This window comes from Rhincodon typus, chromosome 14 (assembly GCF_021869965.1).
Source record: "Rhincodon typus isolate 14 chromosome 14, sRhiTyp1.1, whole genome shotgun sequence".
In the NCBI taxonomy this organism is placed as follows: Eukaryota; Metazoa; Chordata; class Chondrichthyes; order Orectolobiformes; family Rhincodontidae; genus Rhincodon; species Rhincodon typus.
The window spans coordinates 40,836,626-40,861,849 of record NC_063345.1 but is presented as its reverse complement, the minus strand read 5'-3'; the positions used below and the strand labels follow the sequence as shown (position 1 = coordinate 40,861,849).

Here is a 25,224-nt window from a genome sequence, read left to right as displayed (position 1 = left end):
TCCTCTGATGCTGCTTGGCCTGCTGTGTTCATCCAGCTCTACACCTTGTTATCTCAGATACTCCAGCATCTGCAGTTCCTAGTATCTCGTGCAGGAGGAAGTGTTAGGTGTCTTGAAATGCATTAAGATAGACAAGTCCCCAAGGGCAGATGGGATCTATCCCAGGATACTGTGCTAGATAAGGAAAGAAGTAACTGGGGCATTAACAGATATCTTCGCATCCTCTTTGGCCTCAGGCAAGGTTCCAGACGACCAAAATGGGTAATGTTGTTCCTTTGTTTAAGAAGAGAAACAGAGATAATCCAGGTAATTACAGGCCAGTCAGCCTGACATTAGTGGTGGGGAATCTGTTGGAGAAGATACTGAGACACAGGATTTATTCACATTTGGAAGCGAATGGACTTGTTAGTGATAGGCAGCATGGATTTGTGGGGCAAGGTTATGTCTCACCAACGTGATTGAGTTTTTGAGGAGGTGACAAGAATGACTGATGAGGAAAGGGCAGCTTTAGTAAAGCTTTTGATAAGATACCTCATGGCAGGCTGGTACAAAAGGTAATGTCTCATGGGATCCAGAGTGAGCTGGCTTGATGGATACAAAACTGGCTTTGTCATAGAAGACGGAGAGTAGTGGTGGAAGGGTGCTTTTCAGAATGGAGGTCAGTAACTACTGGTGTTCTGCAGGGATCAGTTCTGGAACCTTTGTTGTTTGTAATAGACCTAACTGATCTGGAGGAAAACGTAGGTGGACTGATTGGTAAGTTTGTGGATGACACCAAAATTGGCAGAGTTGCAGATAGTGAGGAGGATTGTCAAAGGATACAGCGGTATATATATAAATTGCGGATTTGGGCAGACAAATAGCAGATGGAGTTTAATCCAGACAAATGCGAGGTGATGCATTTTGGAAGATCAAATTCAGATGCAAATTATACAATAAATGGCAGAACCCTTTGGAGCATTGACATACAGAGGGATCCAGGTGTAGAGGTCCACAGATCCCTGAGGTGGCAACACAGTTGGATAAGATGGTCAAGAATACATGCAGCATGCTTGCTTGCATCGGCCGGGGCACAGAATATAAAAGTTGGCAAGTTATGTTACAGCTGTATAAAACTTAAGTTAGGCCACAGTTGGAATATTGCGTGCACTACCATAAGGATGTGAATGCCTTGGAGAGAAACCAAAGAAGGTTTTCCAGGATGTTGCTTGGTCTGGAGGGTTTTAGTTATGGGGAGAGGTTAGATAAACTCGGATTGTTTTCACTGGAAAGGGAGAGGCTGAGGGGCGACCATATAGAGTTTTACAAAATTATGAGGGGCAAAAATAGGATGGATAGTTTGAGGTTTTTTCCCCCAGAGTGGAAGGGTTAACTATAAGAGGGCACAGGTTCAAGGTGAGAGGAGGAAAGTTTAGGGGACAATTGCAAGGAAACTTTCGAACAGAGGGTAGTGGGTGCCTGGAACACACTGCCAGTAGAGATGGTGAAAGCAGGCACATTAATGACATTTAAGGTGTATCTTGGCAGACAAGAATGGGAGGTGAACAGAGAGATTGAAGCTGCATTTGAGCAATAAGTAGTGGGTCTAAATAAGGACTAGGAATCAGCGCAGGCTTGGTGGGCTGAATGGCCTGTTACTGTGCTGTATTGTGTTATGTAAGTATGCTGTGAAATAGAAAATCAGCCATGGTCATGCTGAATGGCTCCCACTCCTATTTTCTATGTTGCAATGTTGCTGTATCTGAGATTTTCATTGAGGTGGGATAACTGATGCTTCCCTCTTTCACAGATCATAAAATGCTTTCAAAGTTGTTTCTTAGAGCAGCACATTTTGAGTAGACTAGAGAGCAAGTGATACTTGATTTGGTGTGGTCTCCAAAGAGGCCGGTATCCCACCACCAAGTCACCATGTATTTACACATTAAAAGCCCTTGACACTGGCCTAGCTCGCTCGGAGCATCAGGATGCCTGACGTGCCTGTTTTTATCTGTCAGCCAGGGTTCCCGGATTGGAGCTGTTAACCTGGTCCAATCAGGGAACTCATATTCTATGAAGTCCATCTGGCTGACCTTGTTACAATCAGTAAATCACTCCCCATTTGAGTCTGAGGATATGGTTCTCTTTCTTGTAGCTTGTCCTGGGGCATTTTAGCACTGGGTCAAGTTCCTGTGACTCCGCCTCAGACATAGGTATCTTGTAATGCACAGTGGCTCACCTCTGGTGCCCGAAGCATCTTGAAAGAAATTCGCTTGCTTCTTCATCTGGCAAAGGTGTCAAGGCAGCAATGTCCATGGCGTCCACCTCAGATTCCAAGATCTCTTCAACCCTTGACGGCGATAGAGGTCCCACGGGTTCCACCAGCCTTTCTGACTTTTCCCGAGGAGCCGTGTACATTTTGCTCCCACCCACTTGCAAGCTTGCAGCTTTCATGTATCCCACTTGCTTGTTCAGGACTATCACACCTACGCAAAATTTATATGTCACTGGACCTGGCCTCACTTCAACCATTCCCATGGTTCCTACACCAAATTTCATACCCGGAAATAAACTGTCTCTCTCATTTAGCACAGTCTTGTGTCTGGTACTGGCGTTCCTGATGCCATTTCACACTCCTCCCAGGTCCAGGAAGATCAGATTTAAACTGGTGCAGAGTCTTCCCTCTTCTTAGCAATTCTGTTGGAGCTATTCCTGTAGTTGCATGAGGGATGGTCTTATAATCAAATAGGAACTGGGACAGTTTGGTATCTAGTGAAGTTGTACGCTGTTTAAACCGGCCTTCAAAATTTGGACCGCTCTTTCTGCCAGACCATTGAATGATGGATACTATGGAGCTGTCGTTGTGTATCGAATACCATTCGACTTTAGGAAATACTCAAATTCCCTGCTGATAAATGATGGTCCCTGATCTGTGACCAATACTTCCTGCTGTTGCAAAAGACGTGCGGTTTTCCTATCTTCATCCTCGTGTTTGATAAGCACTATGCACATCCAGTCATTGTGGACAAGCACTCAAAATGGCTAAGTACATTGACCCCATGAAAGGACCTGCATAGTTGACAATGCAACTGAGTCTAGGGTTTAACCGGCCATTCCCATGATTCGGTTGGGGGAGTGCTGGCAGTAGTTTTTGTCCTCGTTGGCACTCTGGGCACTGCCCCACAATGCAGCTACGTCTGCATCTAATCCTGGCCAGCAGACATAACTTATCAACGTCTTTATTATGGACACACCTGGATAACCCTTGTGGAGTTTAGCCAGTATCTGCAGCAACTTTTGCTGGGGACAATCACGCTTGCTCCGGTAATATGCCATCCTCTATGGTGATCTGGTCTTTCAATTCTGGTTGTGTCAGGCCTTGGCTTTTCCCCATTCTCACCAGCTGTTTCAGTTTTGCCAGGATTGGATCTTTCTGTGTTCAAAATCTGATATTGTCAGCTGTGACTGGAAGTGTGTCCAGAAAATTTAAAACCATTATGGATTCTTCCAGTGGCTGTACCACTGGTGGTATATCTGACAGTTGCAGGTGACTCAATGCATCCACTTTTGCTACTTGGCCCCCCAGACAGTGTTCCAGCTTGAAATTATATGCACTTAGTATTAGAGCCCACCACTGAATTCGACCTGAAGCTATGGGTGGCACTACCATGTCCTCTTGAAATAGACCTAGCAAGCGTTTGTGGTCCTTTATTATTATAAATTCACGTATGTAAAAGTGTTGGTGGTACTTCCTAATTCCAAGTATGACCGCCAAATCTTTGTTCTATATCTGGGCATATTTACACTCTGCACTAGCCAAAGTCCTGGATTCATATGCTATTGGACATTCTTCTCCATTGGGCCATGTATGATCTAATACTACACCGATGCCGTATGGGGAGACATTGCAAGTCAATACCAGATCTCGCTTAGGATCATACTGTGTGTTAACACCTTAGAAGATGACAGCTGTTTCTTCACTTCCCTAAAAGCGATGGCTTGGCTACGTGACCATTTCCAAAGCTGACCGTTTTATAAAGAATTGATGTAAAAGTACCAGGATGGAAGCCAGGTTATATATGAACTTTCTGTATTAATTCACCAGCCCAAGGAAAGACCCAAGCTCCAGTACAGACATGGGAGCCAGGGCACTTTTGATTGCCCTCACTTTATCTTTCAACAGATGTAACCTGGTCTTGTTGACTCTGTAGCCCAAGTAGGTCATTTGGGGTGCCTCGAACATACATTTTCCCTTAAGGCCTACACCTGCCTGGGAGAAACGTCTAAGAACTATGTCCAAGTTCTGTAAGTACTTCTTATCGATCTGCCCTGTTATTGGCATGTCACCAAGATAAATGACTAAAATAAACAGCTGAACACAATCAATATGAGCTTAATTATATTAATTGCTGTGAAAAGCATTGTTTTCAAATATCCAGAGATTTTACTGTTGTCATCTACCTATCTTGTGCTGTTCTGAATGTTCTGTTTGCTTAATTTCTACCTATAAATATTGCTTAGTTAATGTAGAATCTGAGCACAATTTAACTGTGGGGCATTTTTAATAGCTTTTTAATAGAGTAGTTTAGAAAGAAATGAAGTTCAAGGTCATCAGCAATCTCGGATTGTGTGTGTTCAGGAGAATATGCACCTATCACAGCAGCACAAAACTGCAGTACTTGGTTTAGAGGGAATGCAAGATCAAATATATGAATTTTAATAATAACACTGAAAAGGGAAAAACAGGAATGGTTTATTAAAATTATTTCAGATTGTGAGTATGGCGATCTCTCAGTATTCTCCATAACATCAATGAAACAGATTACTTGATCATTAATTTGATTGCTTTGAACAAAAATGACTGTCTGTACACAATTACCAAACCAAAATAATGTGTTAAGGCACAAAAGCTTATTTTTACTTCCATAGAGGGAAGGCACAATAAATTTTCTACCTAAAATGTGCCACATATTATTGGACATAAAACTAATCCGGCAGTGGAGGAAGTACTATTAACTCTTAATGATAAAAAAGTTAATGTTTGAAATTAATTTTCTTACCTAGGCATGCAGCAGCACCGACCATGGCATATAACCCAGGAGTGATGCAGTCAGCTCCAGGACTGCACCAACCTTTAAAGATGATCCAGTCATGGTGATAATAAGCCAGCTGTTCCATTCCTATTCCTAGAAGTCTTCCAGCTATTGCACCCACAGCCATGCTTGGTATGAAGAGTCCTGAGGGAACCTTCATTAGTATTGAAGAACAGCAGTCACATTATAGAGGTTTAACATGCATAACTATTATAGTTTCAGACCTTAATAAATATAATTCACCTTCATTATAATCTTACAGCACACTTTTAATTGGAGCCAGCAAATCCTCAATCAACACTTCGACAAAAATGAAGTACCAAAAGTGCCAATCAACCCTACAATGGTAGTCACAGGCCTTTTGCAATCTAACTATTATATTGATCAAACCATATTGTGCTGATTTGTTGTAACACACTGCACTGTCCTGTTCCAGCAGTATCGATTAATGCTTTCAGCATTATGGATTTGCTTTAACGTAGTACTGAAGGAACAGTTGCAACATTATACATTTTTTCACTTTATATTAAATAAACGGATTTTTCTAAAATAAACAAAAGGACTGTGGATGCTGTAAATCAGGAGCAAAAATAGAAGTTGCTGGAAAAGCTCAGCAGGTCTGGCAGCATCTGTGAAGAAAAATCAGTGTTAACGTTTCAGGGCTGGTGACCCTTCCTCAGAATAGGTTCCGCGGAAGGGTCACCAGAACCGAAATGTTAACTCCGATTTTTCTTCACTAACGCTGCCGGACCTGCTGAGCTTCTCTAGCAACTTCTGTTTTTGAACCTTATCTTTCTGTTCAGTCAGAAATTTACCCTCTCATTTTGTTAAATGTTCCAGTTGGATCCATAATTATGATCCTTTGCAGCAATCTTTCATTCAAAGAGTGATACTCACTTATGTTTTCACGCGAGATTTCCATTACATTATCCCAATTTCCACTTGAAGGTTCAGTAAAATAAATATCCAAACCTACATCAATTTACTTCATTATTTCAAAGTTTTCTGTCTCCAATAAAACCACCTTGATTTCCAATATTATTAGCATTTAGGTTTTGTTCATTTGAATTATTTCCAATGCACTTAACTATTTCTAAGTACTATAATGGGGAGGCAGTGGTAATATCACTAGACTAGTAATCCAGCATCCCAGGCTGATGTTCTTGGGACATCAGCCTGAATCCCATCTCAGACGGAATTTGAACACAATAATATCTGGAATTAAAAATCTAGTCTAATGGCGACCATGTTACCTACTGCTGATTGTTGTAACCACCTGTCTGGCTTGCTAGCAACCTTTTGGCAAAGAAAATCTATCATCCTACACGTGGCTCCAGACCCACAACAATGTGGTTGACTCCTAACTTCCCTCTGAAATAGGCCAGCAAGCCATTTCGTTTAACAGCATTTAGGGATGGTCAATAATACTGGTCCAGCCACATTTGATAAACGCACAAGGGCATACTTAAACTTGATTAGATCAAGATCCTGAAACTCTAGAACGAACAGAATTCATCTGTGATAATAAATTAGACTTAAAGTTTAAACAAAATTAACTGCATCCATCTTAGCTTCTGGTGATCTGTGGGGAAGATCTGGAGGCTACACAGAAGAGTACTGACATGGCTAGAAAAGTCTGAAAGAAAATGTGAAGCAAAAGGAGGTGAATGTTGAATACCAGTCTGACGATCGAGCAGCTGAGAGGCTCCATAAATTTAGGTTAGAATATTCCAAAGTTCCCTGGTACATAGGAAAGGAAAATGCTTATATAATTTCATCGTTCAAAAAGAGAGGGATGCAGATGGTCAGAAACTGTAGACTAGTTAGTTTAACATTTGTTGTTGGCAAATTGTTAGGATAAATTATTAAAGGTGTAATAACAGGATATCTGGAAAGGAAAAATGCAATCCATAAGAGTCAGCATGGTTTTAAGAAGAGTAAATTATGTTTGACTAAAGTTCTTCGAGGATGTAACAAGCAAGGTGGATAATGGGTATCCTGTAGATGTGGTTTATCTGGCCTTCTAGAAAAAAATCAGAAGGTGCTGTACAGAAGGGTACTACACAACGTACGATCACATGGCATTAGGGGTAATTTATAAGCTTGGACAGAGAGTTTTCTAGTTGGCAAGATGTAACTAGTGGGGTGCAACAGGGTTGGGTCCTTGGGTACCAAATATTTACTACCTATTTTAATAACTTAGATGGTAGTATCATTACCTAAATGGAGAGAAACTCCAGAGGGCTTCAATGCAGAGGGATCTGGGTGTCCTCATGCACTAATCGCACAAACCTAGTATGCAAGAACATCAGACAATGGAATTTTGCCATTATTGATAAAGGAACAGAGTATAAAAGTAGGGAAGTATCACTGCACCTGTATAGGCATTACTGAGACTGTACCTGGAGTACTGCATTCTGTTTTGGTTCCCTCCCCTGAGGAGGAATGTAGCTGCATTGGAGGCAGTTCAGAGGAGGTTCAGGAGATGTAGAGAGATTCAGCAATTTAGGCCTACTCTCTCTGGAGTTTACGCGATTGAGACGAGACACAATCGAGATATACAAGATACTAAAGGGAATTGATAAAGTAGATGTCGAGGAGATGTTTCCTCATGTCGGGAAATCTAGAATGAAATGTCGTACATTTTAGGATAAGAGGTAACAGATTTGAAAAGGGATGAGGAGAAATTACTTTTCTAAGGATTGTGAAACTGTGAAATTCACTACTCCAGCGTGTGGTGAATGCTGGGACATGGAGTTAATTTAAGGAGCAGAAAGACAAATTTTTATTTAGTAATGAGTTAAAGACTTATGGAAAGTGGGCAGGAATGTGGAGTTGAAGCCAAGATGAGATCAGTCATGATCGTATTAAATGGTGGAACAGGCTATAGGAGCTGAATGGCCTCATCCTGCTCTTAGCTCTTATGTTCTAAAATGTGGAGAGAAGCCAGCTAATAGATCTATATTTTATTGGCTCACAGAAAGATCCACCAACCAACAAAAAGTTAGAAGACTAAATAATCCAACTTAAACTGGTTGAGTGATAAATACTGAAGCGGACAACATGAAAACTATTGCTCTAGTCTTCAAATAAAAGCATGTGATCTTGGACATTTACCTGAACAGCCTGATTGGCCTTGGTTTAATATTTAATCACGGGATCATAATTTTTGACAGTGTAGTGCCTTTCTAATATTGAGATCGCTGACCTCAGTTGTGGGAATGATGAGGATCGTACATTTATTTTCCTATCAATTGAAGTGTGGATAAGGGGCACAGAATTACCAGAGTTGCTACTTCTGTTACTACCCTCGATGGGAACACACAGGTATGGATGTCAACTGACAACAGATTTGCCTTTTGCGATGATACCTCTGGTAATTGAATATCCACCAGCATTCTCAGAAGCAATGCCATATTATAAAAATTATTAATGTTACTTTGTACTTGTTCTGCTGTTATCACTTGCAAATTTAAAATGCAGTTAGCAAATCCATTCATACATCGTTACCCCAGTATCTTTCAAGAATTTAAACATGTAAAATATTTGTCTCTCAGAAATTCCTCCTTACCTTCATACCAAATGTGAATATTGTGATGAAAACTTTAAACACCAGTGCTAGAGCCAATTGCCAAACTGCCATGTAGACACCTTTACCTGCCGCGCGATCTGGCAAGTCATCAATTGTTTTGGTGCTGTTGACATCATTGATGTAATCGCAGAGTTGTGATGAATCCAAAAGTCCACAGTCATTGAACAACTCTGAAATGAGCGCACTGGTACTCATCTTAGTGTAGTCATTAGGGAAAGCTACAATACCTGTGATGGCAGTCACAACAAGGACCTCAAGAACTGGGTACTTCCCTAACTTGGTGGTCTTGCGCCTTCTGCACCAGGCAATGTTGGCACGAATAAAAAAAGCTCCCCATAGTCCTCCAAAGATACCCAAAAGGATGAAAGGGATTAATTCCAGCAAATGCCAGGGGCTGTGGAATTCTACATAGAACAGCACAAGGCGACTATTCCCAAATGGATTAATAGACCGGAGTGTGAAGGCTGCGACCAATGCAGCAAAAAATGATCTCCATAAAGTCTTCAGAGGGAAGTAGTAGCTGACCTGGAGGGGGATAAAAGACATAGAAACAAGGAAACAGTTATCTAGTCTTTTGGAACAATTATACAACCAGTGTCAATGTTTCCAGCACCCCTTTTTGATATTGTTTGGCTAATTCAACAATCTGAAAGGTAGCTAAAGCCAAGATTGTCAACCATTGGATACAGTCACTAAAATCTGCTCAGAAAAGGAAGGTTTTGCACCTTCTGATTGCACTCATGTTAGATAACAAGGTTATCTCTGATGTTAAGTTAGTACAATTTGCAGTTCTATAGATTGGCCCCAGTTATCCATTCTCCAGGATATCATTGTTAAAATTTCCAAAGAGAAACATGAACTCCAGATCCACTGGTTGGGACAGTACAGAATATCCATTTTAATACAACCATACAATCTATATTCGGCTGACAGCTATGTTCCAAAGATAGGATGCCTATGTTTCCACAAGGCCTGATGTTATAGTGGTCAATGTATTTGAATATTGACTCCTTCAGTTTTTAACCCACCACTGTGCAGAAACACTTCTACAGCCCTGTATAATATTGAAAGATTATAAAATGCTAAAACAAGGAATGTATTCACTAACTATTTTAGAAAAACTGCTAATTAATTCAGTGTGCATTATGTTCGATTGCATTCAATACTTCAAAAATAAAACAATATATCTTAACATAACCTTCAAAAAAGTGCCCAAAAAAAATTCCTTCTAATAAGTTGTCTGGTAAAAAGAAAAATAGAAATCAACTGACTAGATTAAACTCAGAAACAGCTTCACAGAAAATAAAAATGCCAGAATGAATCCAGCTTGGCTGGGTAACCAACATGCACAGGAATCCAAGTTCTATCTAATACTTTCAGCAATTCTCAGTACAATCTTCAGTGATAATCTTGGTGAATTTCTCCCCTCACCCCAGCAGTATAAACCTGTGCTGCTGCCTGGCTATTGAAAAAGTTCTTGTTATTCAATTTTGTTAAAATTAAATTATGACAAAATCTCCTACCTCTTCAAGGCTAAACAAAACTCCTCCAATGGGGGCACCAAAAGCAACAGAGACACCTGCTGCTGCAGCTGCCGATAGTACCTAGAAAACAAAATCAATAAAGATGAAACCATGTAGAATTTGGCAAACAAAGATGGCACACTTACAGTGTGCATGTGTGATGGGATTCAAACATAGCTAATAGAAGTTTATGTGCTGTTTTGAGGTCAAAGATCTGAGGTACTACTGGAGTTATTTAATTATCATTCAGGGAGATGAGCCAGCATCTACATACTGAAGTTGGGCAAGAGTTGAAAATTCAGATTAAAAGTGACCATTTATATTCTACATCTGCATTCTTCAAGAATGGGTGGAGATCACACAACAGTCTGTCCAGATGTGCATTATTTCTTGGATACATTTGGCTATGATGATGAAAGACAAAGTACTAGTCACAGTAAAATATTTGTAAAGTAAAGCTTTGCAATACAGTTCAGTTATCTGCAATGCAGACTTGAAACTTCCTTAATTTTTCTGGAGATGGTAAATGTATCTATGTGTAATATGAATTCATTCGTCACATATGAGACTCCACATCTGGCCACAATCTGATCTCATTCTCTGTCACTGTTTTTCTCTTCCCCTCAGGAATTAGGATTCTAAACCTACACAAATCTTTCATCAGTTTAGTTCCCAAACAGGTTAATTATCACTCTTTCTACATGCTAATTTTTCCACTGGGAACCAAATCATAACTTATCGTCTGTACACAAAAAGGGACAGTGGTGTTATGTAGCATTTACTCCTTTGGAGTTATATTTTCTTCTAATTCTTATCTCCCTTGGTGCATTTCTTTATTGTATATTCTGTGTCTTTTTTTTAAGCAGAGGTGTATTCATTAAAATGAGTGGTAGCAATAATGGCAAACTGATTATGGCCACTTTTCTCAACAAGTAGCAACATCAAGCATTCTTTGTACAGCAAAATTAATTAATCTTATTTTGCATCTCAATTCCCACCTTCCTAGCCTTCCTTACAAATAAGCACACATATCAACCACACCCTAACTGTAGAGTAACATTATATTTCTCAAGAATCATCCCTGTGGCCTGAATGAAAGTACTAATGCATTGCTCAATATTTAATAGTTCTAAGTTGGAGCCAAATCCACATGGAACAGCTACAATGGTCAAGTTCAGTAGGATTCTTGAAATCTACTGTGTCAAAATGTCCAGAAAAGTGACTGTCTCCTGAATGGAACAGATTTGCAGGTTTGCAACTTAAATTGGGAAACAAGGCCTCCAATTTTACAGTAATAGCTACTCAAGTATTAGATGTTATGACTGTAACAACAGTCTGCACCTTTTTAACATACCTTTTCATGAAAGTTAGTAAATTTTGCAGTTGGTCTTCACTCTTTTCCATTATTTTTATGCCAGGAAGAACCACAAGCTTGCAAGGAGACATGGATCTAACATACAACTTGCCTTTTTTATCTCCAGAATTTATCTTCTAATGCTCATTCCACCTTGCTTCATGTTTATCCTCCAAAATTTACAGCTATTTCCAAACTCTATCCTAACCTGCACCACATCCCGCTCAAGAATTACTCTTGCTCTTGACGAATTACTTTACTCCCTGTCACCCAATGCCCAACATATAAAATTCACACTTTAATATGCAAATTCTTTCAAAATTCTCATCTTTCACTAAAATCCCCTCCAGTAATACAGCTCTTCTTGAATGTTATATTCCTATGGGGGAATTCATTTTTTACATCTTTGCCAGATCATTAGCAGCTCTGTACTAATCTGTTTAGATTGAACACTGCAGCATAGGTGCAATAATACTAATTACAACACACCAACATCCACTTACCTCTCTCCTTTTAGCTTCATTTTTCCTATATTTTGTACACAGATGACAAACAATATTGCCGCAGCAGCAGGCCACATGCACTAGAGGACCTTCCTTTCCCAGGCTGAGGCCTGAAGACACAGCCAAAACCAGGGTAACAGTCTTTATGATCAGAGTCCATTTTCCTAGATAGCCCCTAATGATAAAGCCACTTAATATGGTTTTAATCTGGAAGTAAATGGCAAAACAGTTGTAAACATTATTAAGTTCTGGAAGTTCAAAGAAGTGTGAAGTTTTTAGTTTAAAGAGCACAAGTTGTCCATTGTAAAACCTTATTAGCAGCTAATAAATTAAAGGCTCAGAATTTAACTGACTAAGGAGACAATGGAGTTGGCCTTGAGCTATCCAACCTGGTACAAAATGGGAAAGTAGCGTTCCAAAATTGTGCACAATGACTTACTACCATGCTCTCGATTTGGTTGTCCTTATCCTCCCTAAGGCCTACCACGAAGTAACTGAAGTGTCCACCTTAAATGGGCTCTTGCAATTTGAATATACAAATTGTTGTCCTATGACATACTTAGGGCCCTAACTGGTATTTTAGGGCAGCATGCAGGGTGTCCGTGCTGGTTCCATTCATTAACTGGCTGACAAGCCAAACAGCAGTCCATTATTGAGGTCAGGCCTTGAAAATGGATCAGGCATCGGTTTTAAAAATAGTCATCAGTACAGATGTTACCAGGATGTGCTTTGTTCATTTTTGGTCGCCTGGCATCATATCACCTGGTGGGGCTGCATGGCATTTGGAAAGTATTTTTTTTCACATGTTCGAGCTCATACATGTATCCATGTCCATGCAGAGTCCTCCGTGTATCAGGATAAGTTTGGCAGTGCAAAGATAAAGAATCTTGCAGCCACAGCCTTTATAGGGGTTATCATTAAGGAAATAATGATTTGGTGGGACAGAACTTGAACATTATTAAAAAAGACATTTTGTTGAAGCTTTTGTACTCAGCAGGACAATTAGGAAGAATACCAATAAAGGGGAAAACCAACATTTATACTGTTTGAAGGTGCATTGCTGATTGGTTCGCAAATGGACTCAGACTGTTAGAGGCATTGTTATAGAGAATGTAGCAGTTAACAATGATTGACTATTAACTGTCAGGCTTTGTTTAGATTTCAAATCAGATTGATTGACTCTGACTGGTCAGGGTATTGGCTTGAGAAATGAACACATTTGAGAAATGAATGAAAGTCACCTATTTTCTGAAGAAGGGTCACTGGACCTGAAGCATTAATCTGCTTTCCCTCCACAGATGCTGCTAGACCTGCTGAGTTTCTCCAGTAATTTCCTTTTTATGTGTGACCTGCTTTGTTGAGTTGAAACAGGCACAGTATGTCAGTTGGGCTCGCTGTGTGGCACACTTTCATATAATTGAAACCACATATTTGATATGCAGGGCCCTTTAGTTTGCAGACAGAAAGAACATGTGTATGGTGTATGAACTGAAACCTGTTTCAACTGAACAAAATAAGTGACAGCTATTACTGGGTCATTTCTCAGGGAAATGCCCTGACCAGAGTCAGCGTCTCTGGTTTGAAAGATAATATTAATCGTTAAGCAGTGATGTTCTTCTTATACTGAATTAGTTTTCACTAAGTTTTGAGAGGTCTAAAACACACCCAAAAAATGCCCAGAAATTTTTTTTTTTTTTTTTTAAAAAGTACAATCAATAATAAGAACAATTAACAACGAAGAGTGGCACAACAGAAAATTTGTATTTAAAGCTTTGAGATCACTATTTTTGGGTTAATAACATTAAGGGACAAAAGAAAAACCTATAGAATAATTTAAAGTACATTTATTAGTTGTAACATTGTGCTAGTTGTGGAAGAAATCTCAAATTCCTCAAAAATAAACTTCAGGCTTACCTCTGGAATTCCAGATCCACAAGCATAAGGTGCAAATACACGCACCAAAGACACAGCCAGGAAAGCGAAAGCCATAGCCCAGCTAACATATATGAAGTAATTCAATATGTATGCACCAGCTCCCTGGAACATTTAACACAACATAAAAATTATAACTCATATCTACATGCGTGATAGGACATTGACAGTAAAGAAAAATCATTTATGATTTACATTAAAACTTCAGTTAACTTTCCCAGAGATCTTTTGGTAAAATTTGATATATTTCCAGAACCTATTCATAAAATGATCATATATTTCCAGAACCTATTCATAAAATGATCATATAATAGCAGCTTATCATTCCATTTACTGCATTACATGCGAAGAGTGTTTCTGAAGCACACTATATGGACTCATCCTAGTGCAACTGCAGCATTTTCCATTCACATTTTAACTTACCAAAAATTTAACGTGAACTGTTCATCTAACAGTTTAAAGTCGCGCATGAAAAAGATATTTTGAAAGATTTTGGGTTGTTGCAACACAATGGGCACAACCCATATCACTGAATCTTCAAGCACATTAAGCCAGTATGGTGAGTTCTTGCTCCAGCCATCATTACTCCATTAACCTTTCAAACAGATTTACCCAAACTCCAATTCAGGGCTATTTATAATAAGTCATCTAGACAGAACTACTATTTTATTGCTCAGAGGCTACTCATCTTGAAGTTGAGCAGTAATTTTTCAGCAAAGACAGTGGGCATTTAATTCTCTTGAAGAACATATTCTTCAGAAACACTATTCTATTTACATAAATGTGTTTCTAATATAAATACAGGAAATATTTAGTGAAAACAGGGAATATATTTCAAAGGCTTTAAATTATCTCTTCAATTCAGTATCATTAACATTGCATGTGTCCACAGAAGCTGTTACTGAGCTTTCAGGGTTGTTGATGCCAAAGTCACCCTGTACTCTGCTGAAGGAAATCATCGACACCCCAAGCATTTCTCAAATGGCCTAGAAGGAATTCTGCTTATACTGGTTAAGGATGGAAAATTATCTTGCATTTCATAAGAAAATACATGGTTAAATTTACCTGGAGAAATAAATATTGGACAAGTCAAAGGTTAGGGACTATCAAAAAAATTAAAGAAATAAAGATATCTAATTACATCCGACTGGTTGAGAAACAGCTCCGACCAAGACTTCCACTGTGGGCATTTATCTCGTTGCTCAAAAGTGGTTTCACTGGATGTCCAGCAACAATGTTCATGGTTGTACCAGAACCCCACTAAACAGACGCCTTCTTTCAGATCTGTCATCCAGTGAGAAGCCATATCGATCAAACCAGCAATAGCACCTAGGCATAAGACAGTGTACTTGATTACTTTAATAGTCAGTAAAAGGATTGCAGGTTTTGTTTAGTTATTGATTCTGTCCGTTCTCCAGTATATTGGCCTTTTGCATTTTTCAAATGTTTTTCCAAGAAAAATACACTTTATTGGAAAAAGCATATTGGATTAAAAAAAAGTGAGACTCAAAAGGAATGGAAATAGGTAGTAACAAGTAATATTGAATAATACAAAATAAGTAAAAATATTTTCTTTTTGATTAGAAAAAGCAAAGACTAATATTTATGGATAAGGAGACCAACAAAATCAAGTTTTAAATTAACACAACACTTAACACTCAGAACAGGTAACAGGGAAGAAAGTCAAAACAATAAAGAATACAGGAAAATTGTAAAGCAGCTACAAGAGAAAATAAGGAAAAAAAACAAAAGGTATTTAACAAAAAGCTTCCTGTAGATACATTACTAGTTAGAGGGCTAACAAAGTAGTATTAAGAGTTATTTTAGGAGATAAAGGAGGTAAGCTTGGAGTGCAATGGTACACCTGAAATTTTGGAACAAGTGGGAGTAGATGCAGATTTGGAGACTAACAGTCAAAGGTTTTCTGATACTAAAGAGAAATATCGTCGGAGACTAGTGATTTACTTCTGAGGCTCCTGAATGAAGCTTGAGGAAGAATACAGTGAGGTTCAAATTTACTAAATAATAAGAAAAGTAAAATTAATGCAAAAGATAGAGAGGTATGAATGGGGTTTCCAAAACTGCATGAAGTACTCCAACTGAGGGCCACTCTAGTTTTGTTTGATATCACCTTCTTATTCTGGTATTGTATAAAACCAATGATAATGGTTTTACCCATTTGCATTGCTACCCTATTGACCTTCCACACACAATGACTGCCTTCTCCTTTACAAAATTTTACCTCAAGTTGAACTCTCTCATCATATTCTTAACATCAAAGTGCATTATTTTGCAGTTGTCGAGACAAAACCGACTCTATCACTTTTGTGCATTCTAAAATGTTGTGGAAAATAAAATTTCCCCAAAGTTTGGGAAATATGATGATGTCTTCTGAAAAGATAGAGGTACACAGGCAATGTTAGTTTTGTTTCAATTGTTCATAAGTCCTAGAAGATGGGATAAAAGTATTAAGATATTGGAAAAACGTGATCCATTCAGGGTTGTGCCAGATCAATCTTTAAGCAGTAAACAAGAAGCTTTTAAAAAAAAAGTATCTGCTTTTTTATGTAATTTGAAGGAGCACTGAATAAGTGTTTTACAAAAAAGGTAATTTTACATGGAATCAAAAAGAATAGCCAGATGGATAGAAATGATAAGTGAGGAGGAAGCAAAGGTTACAATTAAAAATTAACACAAATTGTAAAATACAGTGTTTTAGAAGTATAGGAACCTAGCCCCTCAAACCTGTTCTGCCATTAAAAGAAGTTCGTCTGTGACCTAATTTCATATACCCATCTTTGCCTTATTATCAACTGTTTCCTTTAGTTAAAAGAAAACCATCAACCCACATCATCTATTCTTCAATTGCCTTAACAGAGGAAATAATTTATTTTCTATCTACCCTATTAGTTCCCCTTAACATCTTAAAAATTCATTCAAATCACTTCAATTTTCAAAACTGAAATAAACCTAACCCTGTTATCAGTTACCTCCATTTGTTTTTAAGGTCAGGTATCAAGGTTTACACCAAACTGCCCACGTAGGCCAGCATCCTCATTTTTCAGAGTTTCTCAAGCTCAAAGGCATACAGCTTTGTGATTTAAGGCAAAAACTGAAGATTCATGCGATTGGCATTGTTACTCTGTCCAAACTTTCACACATTGCTGCCAGAAACGCATCTGCTCTGTTTTTTCTCTGAGAAGTAACACCCATTTTGTTTCTTTTCAGCTTTACAGCTATGTAAGTGCTCAACAAGCGTTGAAGCACAAACACTTCGCTTTTTATTGGCTAAGTGTGAGTTGTGTCAAGTTTTCTGTAGGGATTCTTTTTACAAGGCCCAGCATAATTTTTCACTGCATCATAGCAAATACACCTTAATAATCACCTATCCCACCCCTGTGGCAGGCTCGGATTCTAACCCCACCTTACCACATGCTATTCCCAGAACAACTTGCTGCTTATCAAATATGCGTCAAAATTAAAAGCATTCCTTGCATCTGCACCATATTTAAAAGGTCACTGTGCACACAGATGAACACTGAAATTATGAAGGTGCCCTGCTTGGTCAAAGACACAGAGTCGAAAAGATGTTGAAGTAGATATTATTGCCATCTACTGATTAGGTCCGGATTCCCTATCAAGAACTTGAGACCTGTTTGAGGGGGGCAGTGCAAAGGAGAGGAGTCGCCTTCCCAGAGGACTGGCAGAGAAGACTGTAGTACCAGACCCTGGCAGCCTGCTCAGAGATCACCACCTAGGTCAGTGCTATTTCAACTGTTTGGGGTGCTGTAAGAAAGCCAATGACATTGTCCATTCTGCCAGAGTAAGTGCCACGTTCTTTTCTCTGCTACCTCACACTCTGTCTCTGCTACTGCACCCACCTCCCACAAAGGCTGATTCTCACTATTGCCTGCAACATCTTTGTTCAAACACTTTCACCCATTGCCTCCTCCAACTTGCCAACATAATTACTACCACACTTCATTTCACTAGAACTGTCACTGTAACCCTGCAGTAGTTTCATTCATTGCATCCCACTTCTTACCATGATGTCTACTCCCTCTTTTGTCTTGCAGGTAATTGCCAGCATTTCCACCATGACACGGTAAACAGGCCAGTTCCCCAAGAAGCCACATAATGGACCTCTGAAGACGTGGAGAGACAGAGAGAGAGAGAAAAGGAAGCCGGTGTGCACTTTGGCAAGTGGCTGGTAGCCTCTGCCTGTGTGTGTCAGTAAGACCCAGGACATCTAGATCCCCTTGCCGTAAGCCTTTCTATGAACCTCACAGGCTTTGCAACACACCAGGTCTCCACTTACCCCATTGACAGGAGCATCCACCTGCCCACGTTTCTTCCCAATCTGCTCTAGGATGATGTCAGGACGCACTTCTTCACACAAAGAATAGCGAAAATCTCATACTCACTTCCTTAAAGCTGTTCAGGTTAGATCAATTGAAAATTTTGAATACGAGATTGATTGTTGCTAGATCAATGGCATTAAAGGCTGTAGGATCAAGACTGGCAAAGAGAGTTGAGATACAGATCGGCCGTGATCTAATTGAATGGTGGAACTGATTTCAGGGACTAAATGGCCTATTCTTGCAATGTTTTTAAGGGGTTAAGGAGGAGCAGGCAGAAAAGTTGAGGCCGTAATCAGGTCAGTCTTGATCTTATTGAATGGAATGACACGGCCTGAAGGGCCAAATAGCCTATTCCTGACCTATTTCCTGTTTTTATGGCATCAATGGCTAGGGAATGGAGTTGATGGCAGGAACCAGAATATTTAATTGGAAGAAATTTCTACTCAGCCATTTTTGGGTGGCAGTTTTCAATGCTTGAGTAGGTCAGGAGTTGGTAATTAAAGAGCTGCTTTAGATTTCAAAATGGCTTTCTTTTTAATGATATTCATTTCTAACATGTACTGCATGAGCAATCCATATCACTACTCATCATATTATATGAGCTCTCTGTACAATTGCTCACTACAAGGTAGATATGCTGTTTTCAGGGTAGAGATCGACAGGGCCAACTTATGATAGTGTGGTAGACTTGGTAGTCAAATGAAAAGAGGTTCTTGTCTTCAACAAGCTTATTGCATGATAACAACTATGTACAATTTACATTAATATGACAGACATTGTCACAGAAGTTCAATAAAATCTTGACAGGAGGTCTCACACCTTTAAGATCCTAAGCTACCCCCACCAAGCCCATATGACACCGCTACAGCAGGTAGTGCTCAAGATACTCTTCAGCTTTAACCTTTTCAGACCCTCACACTCTATTCAACAATTAGCTAAATCAGTAGATTATAGGAAAAAAAAGTTGCATCACAAGAAGTGGTTTGTTGGTTAGTTCTTACATTTCTCATTACTTTCACTTAAGATTCAAAACCATTCTAGTTTTCCGGTATTAGGTGACGCATTAAAAAAAACTAAGTGAACATGATTTCTAGAATATTAGTTTTAAACCTTCCAAATATATGTTTTTTTACTGTACTAATATTTGCACTTTGTTGATCTGTTCTGCTGCTTGTAGATACCTCTGCCAGGAGATTTGCAGTCACTGTAGACCACGCTGATCTGTCTCACACCATCCTCACAGATTCGCTATACCTCATCTGCAGTCACTCTGACATTTGTCATTCAACTATACCCGGATTGACTGCTCCGTATGCTGTTCTCCATTTTGCCCTCTTGAGGAAAACTCCATAGCTTTTCAGCTCTGATCAAGTGGCAGAACTAATGATGTTTTCATTTCAAGATGTAACTTTTTAAGAATTATTTCTGTTTTTTGTAATTTTAAGCTGTTTTTCACTTGTCTTATGTTGGTATATAGAACTTTTAGAATATGCTTTAACATCCACATTTTCTTCTTTAGTTCTTTATTTAATGTCTGTATTCCTGGAGCATGCAGGAAAACTGCACAGAATATAGCATTCTTATAGTTTATTCCCCCTTGTTAACAGCTTGAGTTTTTCTGTTAACACATCCTTCATCTTTAGGCCATCTTTATCTTTCTAACTTCTGTATCACCACAGTTATTTTTCCTAAGTTAACAAACATATTAATTTGTTCCAGTTTGACACCATCCATTTCAATCTACATTCTAGTTTCTTCTCCTGTATTCCTTCCTACTAACTTTATTTTTGTCTTCTTGCTGTTCACACAATTCAAATTCTAATCTTCTGGATTTTACTTGATCTATGATATTTTGGAAGGACTCTTCTGATTCTGCAAATAGTACAATGTTGTTAGTGTACCACCACTTAGTTACATTCTCATTTCCAATTTTTTCCCTAGAAGTAAGTCAAATTCTCAAAAAGAAAACAAAAGAATTGCAGCTGCTGGAATCAGAAATAAAAACAGCAACTACCAGAAAACTCAGCGCGTCTGGCAGCATCTGTAGAGAGAAAGCAGAGTTAACATTTCAGGACTAGCGGTCCTTCTTCAGAACTAATTCTCTGAATATTTGTCATATGTACAAACTGAGCCTTGCTATACTTCTCTCTTCAATTGAAAGATCTCTCGGTGTCCCTTTTCTAGTCTGAAGCTTGTTATTTGGTCTCAGTACAGAATCTGGATATTTCAGTAACGTGTCTATTACCTTTAGCTGAAAAATATGAATGAATGCATCTTAATAGTCTATGAAGAATATGCAAATATTCTTGTTTTTATTAAATTCATTCACTGGATGTGTGTTGTTGGCTAGGCCAGCATTTATTGGCTATCCTTATTGCCCTACAGAAGATCATGGCGAGTTGCCTCTTGAATTGCTGCAGATTCTGGAGTGGAGTCACACCCATGATGTTGTCAGGAAAGAAGCTGCAGGTCATTCACCCATGATGCAGGTTTCCTGGCTCTTGTAGCCACAGCATTTATATGGCTGTTCCAGTTCAGTTTCTGTCAACGCTAACTCCTAGGAAGTTGATAGTGGGGAATTCAGCAATTAGTAATTCTACCAAATGTCAAAGGGTGATTAAATTCTCTCTTGCTAGAAGTGTCAATTGCCTAACGCGTGTGGTTCATCACCAACAAGCAACTTGCCACTAATCAGCCCATCAGGAACTGAGGTTGATGTTGAACAAACTATGTTGAATATTGTGCAATCAGTTAACGTTTTCACTTGTGACTTTATGACATTGGCAAGGTCATTGATGAATAGCTGAAAGTGGTTGGGCGAGGCCATTACCCTAAGGAACTCTGACAGTGATGTCATGGGATTGAGATAGGATCATAGAATTTTACAGTAGAGAAGGAAGCCATTCAACCCATCAAATGTACCACTCCTGAAACAGATACCCAGCTAGTCCCATACTCCAGCCTTATCTCCATAGCCAGCTAGATTCGTTACTTTCAGATCTTTTATCCATTCACAGGGTGAGGGTGTCGCTGGCTAGGCAGTGGTTATTACCCATTCCTAATTGCCCAGAGGACAGTTAAGAGCCAAACACCTTGCTGTGGGCCTGGAGTCACATGTAGACCAGACCAGGTAAGGATGGTAGTTTCCTTCCCTAAAGGACATTAGTGAACCAGATGGGTATTTCCAACAATCAACAATGGATTCAAGGTCATCATTAGATTCTTAATTCCAGATATTTATTGAATTCAAATTCCACCATCTGCCGTGGCGCGATTCAAACCTCGGACCCCAGAATGTTATCTGGGTCTCTGGATTAACAGTCCAGCGATAGTAGCACTAGGCCATTGCCTCCCCAATAATCTATATCCAATTCTCTTTTGAACCTATGGAATCCACCTTCACTACTCTCCCAGGCAGCATATTCCAAATCATAACAATGGTGAGTAAAGAAGTTTCTCCTCATGTCACTTCTAGCTGTCTTGCTGACAATCTTGATGATTGACCTTCAAAGCCACAACTACCTTACTTTGTACTAAATGTGGCTCCAACTGGCGGAGAATTTGACGTGTTGATCAAAGATTGATCTTAAGTTAAACGCTCCATCTCTTGCTCTTACTTCGGGCTGTGTTTCACCAATCTCTGCTTCAAATGTGTTGATAATGTCAGTTGCTTTGGTACAGGTCAGTATCATAAAACATGGTCACATGGTCACATGATCACAAGCTGTATTAGTTAGAAAGCTGTTTGTATCTTTATATTTTAATTAATTCTTTGCCAATTTCCACATATTTAAGTGAATTATTTAAAATGTTACAAGGTGATCGGTAAACTCCTGTTATGAAGGGCAAATATCGGAGAACTTACCTCAGAGGACAACAAAGTTAACTAGGACTAAAAAATATTCTATCAACTGGAGTCATCATTTGGAGATGTTAGTAAAACATTAAACAAACAGGGTGAGGGTCTAGATACAGGTAACATACATAACAACCCTTTTAGCCCAAAATTAGCTATCGTGGTGCTTGGCAGGTCAGCCAAGTCTGACCAAGTTCTTGGAAAGAATAAGAGCCTTTAAACAATATTATTTTGTTTAGTGTATCTTCCCTTCTCTTATTTATCAATTCTATCCCCTCAATAATGTGTCAAGGTTTTTTTTTAAAACTTTTACATGCTGGAATCAGAAGAGTTTATTGAAATGGTTAATTGAACATTTTAAAGAGGATTCAGGAGTTTCATTCTTTTTAAAACATAACAGTATTAAGTGACAGAGGCTAGATTAAAAATGGCATTAAATAAAAGTTGTTTTGGAATCTAGAGATCCAGCTGAAAAGAAAAAAATTCACCAAAATCTCAAAGAATTGTTAATTGGAGATTGATTTTATTAGTGCATTTTCTTCTGTACTTTCATTTAAATAATGAGCACCAACATCCACCAAGAGTAGGACAGAGAAGAAACCTCAGCTGAGAGGAATTAGAGATGATCCATATAAGGGAAGTAAATTTTACACTGATGAGATGATCTCTCCAATGCTCTAGATCACTAAATGTTTGAATAGGTATTAATTCAATTCCTGGCCATCATCAGGATAAGAAATTACTCCAGCAAACTAGCAAAGATATAAATGATTTTAAAATGCTGATCACTTAATAATTCCAGACAAAAATGCCAGTTAATAATTCATTGAGACCTCATTCCTTAGCCTGGACTTCTAATCCAGCCTAATTCATTCACTTACTTAAAAGATTGTCCCCCAGTTAAGACTTCCTGATACAGCAACATGCAATAAAAGAAAATTGTGTCCTTCTTACCTGCCATAAGTCCAACCAGTAACATCACCAGCCACCCAGAGAAGGCATCACTCAAACCTTTAATGAGTGCCCACAATGACTCTTTACTTTTGCTTGTAATCTGGAAAGAGAAGCAGCAAAATTAGATGGCAGCAGTTTCCTAAAGTTTTCCATTGCATGAAATGATGTCACAGCAAACAGTAAATACACAGTAAACTTACTATCACCAAAAAAGGATGGGCAGTAAATGCAGCGCGACCAGCCATGCCATATCTCAGGATTAAATATCAAAATTTAATCAGAATTCCAATTGTTACTCTGGGACATAAATATGAAGGACAAGTGAACATGAAGGGCAAATTTTGATTTTATATTGCATATATCATTAAGTTAAAATAGGACTACATGATTCAATCACTACACTTTTGAATCTACCTATAGTTCCTTTTCTGCGGGATTCAGTTTTTCCTCAGAGACTGGAAATCAGCATCCTGAGAATTATGTTTTACTACAATACACTCAAGGCATTGCAATAAAGATTTTTGAACATTTCACTTGTGCAACAAAACTGCAGCAACACAGGCAGCAGCTGTTCATTGGAACCATGCATTAGTCCTGGCACAGTTGACTCCTCAGGATTTTTCTGGGATGTTTAAAACACCAATGGACAATTTGCAGGCATCTGGAACACCAAAACAAATGTCCCCAGCTTTGTTTCAGAGACTTTGAATGGTTCTGACCTAGCTTAATAGTTAGCTCAGGAAAAGTCACAGAATTAAAATCAATTTAATCATAAATAATTAAACCCACGAAATTATTAAACAGAACTCCCCATGCCCAATGTCAACATTGGCCCTCCTCCCTACAAACTTCTGGACACCCAACTCTCCCTGAAACTATTCCTGGACCTAACCCGACCCCTCCCAACTCTGCATTGTCACCAAAATACGTGACAGTCTGACCAACTTGACTATACACCCCATATACAGTCCATTTCTGAAGAAGGGTACCGACCTGAAACGTCAGCCTTCCTTCTCCTCTGAGGTTGCCTGGCCTGCTGTGTTCCTCCAGCTCCACACTGTGTTATCTCTGACTCTAGGATCGGCCGTTCTTACTATCCTTGACTATACAACCATCGTGCCCTACACCCAACGCACTATCCCCACCTGCCAGCTCACCCTGTCATCTCACTCTCTATTCCCTTACCTATGTATTCACCTATACTCATTCAGTTGAAATCAATAAATAGCTTTCGATGTTAAAATAAATAGGAACAACAAAATCCACCTACAATTATTAATTAACAATTACATTAAAGCTGTCAAGTTAATTTAAATATTTCATTACAATTAATGCAATTATAACTTTGAATGAATCACTAAAAAAAGCTAAATGTTTGAAAAGAACAAGAAAAAAGTAAACATTTTTGTAATACCAACAGAGATTTCATTACACTTACTTTGTAGTGTTAACCTCAATGCTGTTGCTGCTGACCTTAAGAGTCGTTCCATCGTAGGGAGTGTAGTTTCACCTCCCTTGCACTGCACTGAGGTAATTGCAAAGAAAAATGGGCATTTTCTTATTACCACTACCATCAGACAGGGCAGCACAATGGCTCAGTGGTTAGCACTGCTGCCTCACAGTGCCAAGGACCCGGATTTGATTCCAGCCTCAGGCGACTGTCTGTGCACATTCTCCCAAAGTCTGCGTGGGTTCCTGCGGGTGCTCTGGTTTTCCTCGCACAGTACAAAGATGTGCAGGTTAGCTGGATTAGCCATGCTAAATTGTCCATAGTGTCCAGGGATGTGCAGGCTTATGTGGGTTAGCCATGGGAAATGGAGAGTTACAGGGATGGGGCGGGGTGGTGGATCTGGGTGGGATGCTCTTCGGAGGGTTGGTGTGGACTCGATGGGCTGAATGGCCTTCTTCCACACTGAAGGCATTCCATGATTCAATGATAGTAGGAACTGCAGATGCTGGAGAATCTGAGATAACAAGGTGTAGAGCTGGATGAACACAGCAGGCCAAGCAGCATCAGAGGAGCAGAAAGGCAGACGTTTCGGGCCTAGACCCTTCTTCAGAAAATTTTCTGAAGAAGGGT

General features: G+C 39.2%; 1 protein-coding gene across 9 annotated transcripts in view; it reads right to left on the bottom strand.

The window, feature by feature from the left end:
• clcn5b (chloride channel, voltage-sensitive 5b) overlaps positions 1–25,224 on the bottom strand; it is a 127,661-nt gene that overhangs the window by 11,921 nt on the left and 90,516 nt on the right. For all 9 annotated transcript variants that reach the window (XM_048605026.1, XM_048605029.1, XM_048605030.1 and 6 more), the window contains 7 exons: positions 23,145–23,244; positions 15,115–15,302; positions 13,956–14,078; positions 12,042–12,248; positions 10,185–10,265; positions 8,641–9,186; positions 5,037–5,223 (listed from right to left, as the gene is read on the bottom strand). In XM_048605026.1, coding sequence (XP_048460983.1) covers positions 5,037–5,223; positions 8,641–9,186; positions 10,185–10,265; positions 12,042–12,248; positions 13,956–14,078; positions 15,115–15,302; positions 23,145–23,244 — 1,432 coding nt within the window. The remainder of the gene's footprint in view (positions 1–5,036; positions 5,224–8,640; positions 9,187–10,184; positions 10,266–12,041; positions 12,249–13,955; positions 14,079–15,114; positions 15,303–23,144; positions 23,245–25,224) is intronic.